Source organism: Apostichopus japonicus, chromosome 22, assembly GCF_037975245.1.
Source record: "Apostichopus japonicus isolate 1M-3 chromosome 22, ASM3797524v1, whole genome shotgun sequence".
Lineage (NCBI taxonomy): Eukaryota > Metazoa > Echinodermata > Holothuroidea > Aspidochirotida > Stichopodidae > Apostichopus > Apostichopus japonicus.
The window spans coordinates 11,199,801-11,209,858 of NC_092582.1; the positions used below are offsets into that span (position 1 = coordinate 11,199,801).

The 10,058-nt window shown below is 36.6% G+C and overlaps 1 protein-coding gene across 19 annotated transcripts in view; it reads left to right on the forward strand.

Annotated features, from left to right (window-relative positions):
* Positions 1-10,058, forward strand: part of LOC139964219 (spectrin alpha chain, non-erythrocytic 1-like) — a 70,717-nt gene that overhangs the window by 58,280 nt on the left and 2,379 nt on the right. For 14 of the 19 annotated variants that reach the window (XM_071965649.1, XM_071965644.1, XM_071965653.1 and 11 more), the window contains 13 exons: positions 459-618; positions 1,105-1,318; positions 1,947-2,019; positions 2,270-2,386; positions 2,918-3,033; positions 3,744-3,920; positions 4,732-4,758; positions 5,687-5,741; positions 6,076-6,170; positions 6,677-6,778; positions 7,348-7,401; positions 7,703-7,849; positions 9,441-9,588. In XM_071965649.1, coding sequence (XP_071821750.1) covers positions 459-618; positions 1,105-1,318; positions 1,947-2,019; positions 2,270-2,386; positions 2,918-3,033; positions 3,744-3,920; positions 4,732-4,758; positions 5,687-5,741; positions 6,076-6,170; positions 6,677-6,778; positions 7,348-7,401; positions 7,703-7,849; positions 9,441-9,588 — 1,485 coding nt within the window. The remainder of the gene's footprint in view (positions 1-458; positions 619-1,104; positions 1,319-1,946; positions 2,020-2,269; positions 2,387-2,917; positions 3,034-3,743; positions 3,921-4,731; positions 4,759-5,686; positions 5,742-6,075; positions 6,171-6,676; positions 6,779-7,347; positions 7,402-7,702; positions 7,850-9,440; positions 9,589-10,058) is intronic. The other 5 variants (XM_071965650.1, XM_071965656.1, XM_071965659.1 and 2 more) reach the window with 1 other exon arrangement.

Consider the following 10,058-nt stretch of genomic DNA (forward strand, 5'->3'; position numbering starts at 1 on the left):
AAAGGTTGCTTGCTTTGACTTTGAAGAGATCAAAGTACATAAAGTAAATCCTTGAAAAGCAATACAAAATTTGTAAGATTATGAGCAAAAAGTAGAAACTGATGCTGATTTTGTTGACCTAAATCACCGCTTTCATTACTGGTAGGATTCCAGTAACACTACAGGGGCTTCTTGTCCGAGTTTTGGTTCTGTTGTAAAGGATAGAGTTAAGAATTGTCAAACAAAACAGTCCAAACAAATAACCCAGCTTGGCTTTCGTTTCACTTGCCAACAGTTTTGGCTCCAAAACCAATACTGCCAGTTACAGATGCCTGGATTACAAGGAGTATTAATGGTGGTCATTGCTTCAGAAACTCATAATTTTAGAGCAATGCAGTTGTATGAGGATTATATATTCTACAAGTGCCAAAAGTCTCTCTTGTTTACGAGACTCTGATTGTTTTCTCTATGTGTTGCAGGAAAACTTCAACGCTGAGGCCATCGGCCAGCGATGTGACGACTTGAGTAAACGCTTGGAGGAGCTCCGTCTGGCCGCAGAAAGACGCAAGGCCAAACTGGATGAGAACTCTGCTTTCCTGCAGTTCATCTGGAAAGCTGATGTTGTAGAATCTTGGATTGGTAATTAATTAATTAATTAAGGAAGTAGGAAGGTGATGGGATGGGGGAGAAGGGTGGGGGGGGGGTTGTGACAGGTGGTCAAGGTTTATCACCTGGAATGGCTTTGGAAGAATGACTAATTAGCATGCGGATGATGATTTGACCAATGTTGATCTCACTGGATTGTTGTAATGACTTTTTGGTTTATTTTTTAGATCTGTTAAGGTAGTGTGTGATTAAGAAGCCACTTCACCATAAATCCATTAATATTCAAGCATTCAGTAAGGTACCATGTCAAAACTATTACAACTGTGTTGTTGTCTTCAGTTTCACACTATAGCCAGTGCCTGTCTGCAGAGATAATCCATATTGCTGGATATAGCTGAGGAGGATTTTTTGCGACACAGCATCTTTCAAAGTAAATGCTACTTATAATGTGCTATAAAGTAGTTATACATTCCCAGTATCTAAGTACTTGTATTTTATTGCTTCCTTTACTATCCACAGCTGAGAAGGAGAGCTTTGTCCGTTCCGATGATTACGGCCGTGACCTCTCCACTGTCCAGACTCTCTTGACCAAACAGGAGACATTCGATGCTGGTCTGCAATCATTTGAGAAGGAAGGAATCCAGCAGATCACAACATTGAAGGATAAACTGGTTGCTTCTGACCACGCCCAGACCCAGGCTATACAGGACCGCCATGCTAGCCTCATCAAGAGGTAAGAAAAAGAGTGTTTATATTATTCTACAGTGTCATAGTAGATGTAAATGTGTATTGTATTGCATTGCATATTCATGTTAATTTGCATATTCATATGATGTTTGTATATTCATTATTTGTGCATTAATATTATTTGTATATCCATATGATGTTTGTATATTCATATGATGTTGTATATTCATATGATGTTGTATATTCATATTATTTTGTATATTCATATTATTTTGTATATTTATATGATGTTTGTATATTCATATTATTTTGTAGATTCATATTTATTTTTACATTCATATTGCTTTGTTGAGTTATTATCACAGAATGAAAATAATCATTGAGTAATGAATGATTCTGCTCAGTACTAAACGTTTTGTCACTCAGAAAGTCATAAATTAATCAAACTTTTCAATTTGTTGCATTTGTTGTTTAAAATTAGCAGTGATTGATGAGCCGTGTTATTGTATGATTTAACTATGAATTTTTGTGTCTTCATACATGAACTAGTATGGAATAGTGTTATAAATACTATTAGAATGTTGTTTACCGGAGTCAACACAGATCGCTACCTGAGGTAGGTGTCTGACATCGGTAGTAATATTTGACATAAAACCTGTCGTTATCTTTTTCAGGTGGGAGAAGTTGCTTGCCGACTCTAACGACCGTAGACAGCGTCTCCTCAGAGCCCAAGAGCAGTACCAAGAGGTAAGAAGACGACTGAGTGTCATTTCATTGATGTCAGTCAAAGTACTTTTGCTCCATTTTGTAACAAAATTAACAAACTGATGTACGTTTTCTTTGTGTAATCTCATCAAGCCAGCAGTTAATTAAGACTCAAGTCTTTGCATAATCTTGTCATTGTTTCTCTTCATCTTTCTTAATTATTTTTCATATTTTGTAATGTTTTTCTGCAATCATATGTGACAGGGTTCTTTCTTGCATGTTTAATCGACAGGTTGAAGATCTCTTCCTGCTGTTTGCCAAGAAAGCCTCCGCTTTCAACAGTTGGTTTGAGAACGCCGAGGAGGATCTCACTGATCCTGTTCGTTGCAACTCTGTTGAGGAGATCAAGGTAAGGATGGAAGGCACCGTTCGAAATCGAAACTCCTTCATTAATTTTTCCTTTCGTTAATGGTGTTGTGTTGATTCTGTTTCCATAAAGCAATTTCAATGGCATTATTGCGGCTATCTAACGACAAAAAATCACTTAAAAATCAATCAAATGTGTTTTTTTCAGCTAGTAATTTGATCACAATCAGTATACTTAATGGTGACTTTAGATGCCAAAGCAAGTAGATCCTATGCCTTTGTGTTCTGCAGCAACCAATTAAAAACATTGTATTAGGTCACAAGATAAAAAGGACCAATCAGTTTGCAGCAACATTACTCTTCCTAGAAATCAATATAGGTACAGTTATAATTGCTAGTCTGCATAATTCATAATCATAAGGTTGAAGGGCGGGCATTCATTGGATTTGTGATACAACAAATGGAAGTGCTGATTTTTCGGCCCATTATATATATGTATATATATATACGTGTACATATATATATGTATCTTAATACTCATTCCTATTGTTTCTTTATTCTGATTCTATTTTAGGCTCTGAAAAAAGCTCATGAAGCCTTCTGTGCTTCCCTCAGCACAGCTCAGAATGATCTTAAACAACTAGCTGCCCTGGACAAACAAATCAAGAGCTATAACGTCACCAGCAACCCGTAAGTCAAAACACTCTTTTATCTGTTTACTAGAATGTATCTTGCAATTTCCAAGATATTTCCCAAAGTAGCTGATGCATACTGCCCCATTCCCCTTTATCAACATCACAATTATTTCTATCTGACCTTTCACCTTTTCACCACCTCATAAGTTAATGCCTCCCCCCTCGCCAGACTGATCAAATCTTTTGCCATGCCTGTTGCTACAATTGGCCCATTTTCTTTGTCATGAGTTGCTAGTGGTAAGTTGCAACTATTCCTGTCCACCCTTTTCCTTTCCTTTTTTTGAGGGAATTATGAGGTGATGGTTCTTTGTCAAATATCCATTAATGGCCCGGATTACCCTACATGTGAATCAAGACAAATTCCAGATGCTGCAACAATTTTTAACCCATTGATAAACAGGCCATGTGGGATGGTTGAATATCTCTTGTGTTGTTCTGTTGTCAAAAGTCATTTTAGGTCAATAGAGGCTTAAGTCTGAAATCCTTGTAATCACAGTAACTCCAATAGTTAAGCTTTGATTTAATTGATCCATGGTATGTGGATCCACTTTATTAAGTATGAGAACCTTTTGTGCACAGTTTACATTAACTGTTTTCACATCAAATGTGGCAAGGAATCCCTCTGCCTGTTTGCTCTCTGGTTTTACAAAGATGTGTCTATCTCTATATCAATCCTCAAGCCCTCCACCTATCTCTACCCTACAGGTACACCTGGTTCACCATGGACTCCCTCGAGGAGACCTGGCGCAACCTCCAGAAGATTATCAAAGAAAGAGAAGTGGAACTGAACAAGGAAACAGAACGCCAGGATGAGAATGACCGTCTCCGCAAACAGTTTGCCCAGATGGCCAACTCCTTCCACCAATGGCTGACAGAGACCAGGTATGTGGTATCAAAACCTAACTCTCATCTCTCCTTTGGGACAAGTCCTTAAAAAATTTGAAAAATTTGAATATAAAAAATTTGAAATTTGATTTTTTTTCTTGTCCATTTGAAAACAATGTTGATAAATTTCCATCTTTTCTGTTCGCTTGGACAATTTATTTGCAAGAAAATAAGTTTTCAGTAGGAGCAAAAAAGATGTTTGTAATGTTGAAGAGACAGAAAGATTAATTTTGAGAAATATTAAAACCCTCAAATACTAAAAAGTCCATATGTATCTGTAAGCTATATATGACAGTATGAGGCCATCTCTTGTCTTTTGGGTAAGAAATAGTTTAATATAGAACTATTTGCCAAGCAGTGTTTACCATACTGTATTGTGACCATGAATGAAGCTCAAACTGTGATTGTTCCTTAGATTCTATGAATGTGAACATCATCTTTCATTTATCTCATATTTATAAATCAGAATGGAAAAAGGTTTTGGCCTGCAAGATGGTGTTAGGTAACACCAGATGGAGATAACTGATCACTTCTAACTCATTGTTCATTTATTCATTTATCTCATAATTTCATATGGTTTATATTAATCTCATAAAGTAATTGCTCCTTAAATAAATAAAGCATGCTTTGAATATTTAAGTTTAAGTATTCATTGCTCATGGTTTTGTTTTTTTGGAAGTTTTTTTTTTTTTTTGGGAGGGGGGAGGGATCATTTTCTTTGAACTTTGGCATTCCAGTTTCTTTTCCTTCCATGGTATTCTTTGGTGGGTTTCATTCCATGTTTCCATCTCGTCTTTCTACTCCACAGGGACTTTGTCTCCGACAGAACAATCTTGTAGAGTTCAAACTTTCTTTTACATTCTCTTTCTGTTTCTAACAAAGCATTTGACTGTTTTAACACAACTAACCTTACTAAAAACAAGTCGATTAAATGAGTCATTACCTACTCTCCTCATCCCTCCAACCCAACTCAAGCAAAAACCAAAAATTATATCTCAATTAGATGAGTAGTAGAAACAAAAACATGCAGGAATAATCCTCAATCAGTATAACTATTTGAGTGAATTTTTTGGGAGGGGAATGGGGTGGGGGAAGGGGGAGTGGGGGGGAAGGGGGGAGTTGGGGGTGTTGAGACCAGTCATCAGACAGGGACTTTAGAAATATGCAGTGTATTTTTTAAATCAATTTGCATGATTGAAAATGTTTGATGCATCTTGTTGTCAGAGTTAATGAAATTATACAGCTTACATCCTCGGAAAAATGAAAGTCTCTAAAAATATTCACAGAGTTAAATTACACGCAAGTTGCGTCGGTAAAAAACCTACTAACATTTGATTTTCTGTGGCTTCCTCACCAATGGTCGAAAGCATGTTATACTATGAGATCGTGAATATTATGATCTGGCTGGCTGAATAATATTTAAATAATTAGACAAGAGTCCCACTACCCCACTTTGAATTGTTTTTTTTCTCAGCTAACAAGTTGAAACTGTGATTAAGGTCATTAAAGCTAACCAATTGTTTTCTTACAATCTTTATGCATTTTATTCTTTTGTTTCTTTTTGGTAATAAATCACGTTTTCTCTTAGCGTTTTTTTCCTGGGAGATTGCAAGATGTCCGTCCGCACTACTTAACTGACGATATGCATGGGCTTGTTTTGACCCTCAGCCAGCATGTCCCACACATCTGCAATTGTTGTAGACAATCTTGTCATTTCCATCACCATTCTAACTTGCTGTCCTTTCTTTGGCTTCTCTCCTCAGGGCTGCTATGGTGGAAGAATCTGGTAATCTAGAAAATCAACTGGATAATCTCAAGGTTTGTCTTTTTTTGGAAGAATATTAGTCTTTGACTCAAGCAGATTGTGTTTAGTGCATTATGGTCAGATGAGTGGCCATTCCTGATTGTCGTCGTAAGATTACCAAAGGAAATGGTGAAGGGGGGGGGGTTGGAGGGGGGAAGGGATACCACTAGGGTTTTTTGTTCAGATTGACAAAAGATGGTTTTGCTTTTTCTGTATTACTTGTGTTCCTTACTCATCAATTTGTTGTTGTAAAAAGTGTAAATACATTTGCCCCCACCCCACCCCCTTCAAGGGGCCTGGCATTTCGTGTTAATCTGCAATGTATCCTCTCATTTACTGCATCTCTAGGAGAAAATCAAGGAAGTGAGAGCCGAGAAAACACAGGTGAAGAAGATTGAGGAACTCGGTGCTAAGATGGAAGAGCGACTTATTCTGGACAACAGGTGAGTAACTACAGATATCTGATATTGTAAACAATTCCGGCTATGAGTCCATTTATGTCAAGGAGGTATCAAAAATTTGGTCTTAGGTTAGGTTTATCGTGGAAGAACAAAAAGGTTCCACTATTGTCTCCTGTGAAGTCATTAGGAATGACCGTTTCCCAGGATAAGCAGTTTTGGTTAAGCTACAAAGTTAATTGTTTTCTTAAAAAAAGAGATATCTTGTTTAGCATGGTTGAATTTAGTATGAGAGCTTGTGCTGCTTGAGTGTGGAACAGAATGCCTACAGCTTGCTGAAGATTGGAGTATGCAAAAGATATTGTCAGATCCCAACTGGAAGGAAAAGGTTCAGCCTTCCTTTAAAGTATTGATTTGTAGTTGGTTCCCGGTATCCTGCAGATTTCATGAAATATTGATGAGTATTACTAATATGAAGATTGGAATTGATCAAACAAAATTGACTCTGGTTGATATTGTTTATAACGTATCTATCGTTGCTCTCCACACAGATACACTGAGCATTCGACTGTAGGCATTGCTCAGCAGTGGGATCAACTGGACCAACTTGGAATGAGGATGCAGCACAATCTAGAACAACAGATACAGGCCCGGTAAGTCCCCCACCCTCCAGGGTGTTTATAGGCAGAAAAGTGGTTGAGGTGAGGATTGGTGGGTTCGGAGTGTTTGGTCAGGTGGTAAAGATATCAATGGCTGGCTGTAGTATTCCTATTCATTGTAATAGCGATGGGAGTCCTTTAACCACAAGAGGAAAATGCCATTTGTGTGCAGAATTATGTTTTGTTGACTTGAAATAGTTGAAAAAAGAAAAGGAAGGCATTGATAGAATTCCATTTATTTCTCTCCTCGCTCCTTCCCACCCAACCCCAATTCCCCCTCACCCCTCCCCCACCTTCCATCTCCATTTCAACTTTAATGTACATTCATAATTAAGTTTCCCACCAAAAAACAACTTGAAATGAAAGAACTGTGTCATAGAAACATCTAAGTTTATGATGATCTATGATGTACCAAAGTAGTTGTCATTTGGTACACAGTGTCAGGGTCAAGTACTGTATTCCACAACCTCAGATATCCCTAGTCGAGTGCCATCAAGTCTGCTAACAGAATCAAAATAAATATGAAGATTGAATTAAATGTTTTTTATTCTCTTCTTCAATAGCAACATGACTGGTGTGAGTGAAGAATCACTGAAGGAATTCAGTATGATGTTCAAGTAAGTCAATTTTATTTTTATTTTTCGTATTCCCTTCTTATCTAATCAACCATTTTACCATTCAGGTGGTTGCTAGAAGTTAATACTTTTTAACTTTTAGCTTGTTAAAAGGAATTCCAGTAAGCATCTGTCCAGTTTCAGATCTCAACACCTCACTAGATAAAAAAAAAGTTTAATTGTAAGATATTTGTGCCATATTCTTCATGCAAAGATTCCATACTTTTGTAGACACTTTTCATTTATTCAACAAACATACAGATTTCTGAAATTAATAGGTCACTTTTGTTATTATTTCTATCAGGCATTTCGACAAAGACAAGAGTGGCAAACTGGACCACCCAGAGTTCAAGTCCTGTCTGCGGTCCCTGGGTTACGATCTCCCTATGGTCGAGGAGGGCCAGGATGACCCAGAGTTCCAAGCCATATTGGATGCTGTCGATCCCAACAGGTAAGGAGAGGTTTCAACTCTCCCTTTGAAGTAGCTGCTGAGAGGTGTTTGCCAATATCCAGCAAGTTTAAAGGAGCATTAGTCATATGAGGATTGGACTTTATCAATGTTAGACACTCTATAAGATTTCCTCGCTGAATGAATGTGAATTAGTATGTAATTCATAATTCTGATGGATTCTTTGAAACTACGCACCCGTTTTAAAGGAGCATTGCTTATATTAGGATTGAACTTTATCAATGTTAGACACTCTATAAGATTTCCTCGCTGAATGAATGTGAATTAGTATGTAATTCATAATTCTGATGGATTCTTTGAAACTACGCACCCGTTTTAAAGGAGCATTGCTTATATTAGGATTGAACTTTATCAATGTTAGACACTATAAGATTTCCTCGCTGAATGAATGTGAATTAGTATGTAATTCATAATTCTGATGGATTCTTTGAAACTACACACCCGTTTTAAAGGAGCATTGCTTATATTAGGATTGAACTTTATCAATGTTAGACACTCTCTAAGATTTCCTCGCTGAATGAATGTGAATTAGTATGTAATTCATGATTCTGATGGATTCTATGAAACTACACACCCGTTTTAAAGGAGCATTGCTTATATTAGGATTGGACTTTATCAATGTTAGACACTCTCTAAGATTTCCTCGCTGAATGAATGTGAATTAGTATGTAATTCATAATTCTGATGGATTCTTTGAAACTACGCACCCGTTTTAAAGGAGCATTGCTTATATTAGGATTGAACTTTATCAATGTTAGACACTCTCTAAGATTTCCTCGCTGAATGAATGTGAATTAGTATGTAATTCATAATTCTGATGGATTCTATGAAACTACACATCCCTGTCAATAAAGTGGAAATTGAATAGTTTAAACGGTTTTAACTCTTTGTCTCAAAGTAAAACTTGACTAGTCAAGCTAATGAATGGGGTTACTGTTATTGGATAGTTTTACCAAATGGTATCGCAAAATTTACCGAACAAGAAATCATAATCTACTTTGGAAAAAGACATCGCATTGATTTCTGTTATCTCAAGTTATTCGCTGATGGAGACATTTCAGACTTGAGAGTTTCCAATTCAAAACTAAAAAAATGTAACAAAAACTGGACTTCTTTTGGCTTTTGTAATGAGTGCATTGTCCTGGCTTGAGAAAACAGTCAACAGCAATGATGAACAGAACTGTCTTCTGTGAATTTGTCACAAGCTAGCGTAAACATGGATTGGCCAGTTAATGTTCTGTGGCCAAACAGAACCTAGTGGATGAATTAGTTGCTGCAATATAAAGTTGTTCCATGAACAAAATGTGTGTAGGGTTTGATGTCAAAATATTTGAAGCTAACAGTCCAAGATAAATAAAACACAATTACATTGCAAATGTTCATTTCAGATTGATTTGACTTTGGTGATTCCATAATAATGAAGAAACAAGAAATGAGAATAGAAATAAGTCTGTTAGTATCTAATATATATCATCTTGTTATAACATGGTTATTTTTTTCTTCACCCAGTTCACAATTCTATCAGTTCTTACACTATATTTTCTCTGATTTGTTGTCTTTTCTTTAAATACAGGGATGGTTTCGTCTCTCTGCAAGAGTACATGTCCTTCATGATCAGTCGAGAGACAGAGAATGTTTCCTCTCGTGATGAGATTGAGAAGGCCTTCAAGGCGCTCAGCTCCGAAGGCAAACTTTTCGTCACCAAGCAAGAACTTTACGCAGTAAGTATCCAAGTCTGCCAAGCGCTATTGTACACTGCACTATACCGTACATTACTATAATATACCTACTACACTATACCACACTGCAGTACTACATTATACTATAGTATAATATACTACACTGTACCATTGTACACTATACCACATAACACTATATTATACGACACTATACCACACTACTAAATTATACCATACTACACGATTGTACACTATATCATTGGAGTATGCTATGTGAAGCTATATGAATGCATCATAGTAGTATTATATTATAGCAGAATCCTGTACTAAAAATGTAATTTACTATGCTATGCTAAACTATACTCTACTATGTTAGATCATACTACACCGTACAACTGTACTATATGGTACTATAGTATACTACTCTGCACAGTCCTACACTATACTGTAGCACGAAGTGTGTTATAGAAACATGTTATATTTGTAATATATGCACTAAAAGGTAACATTCC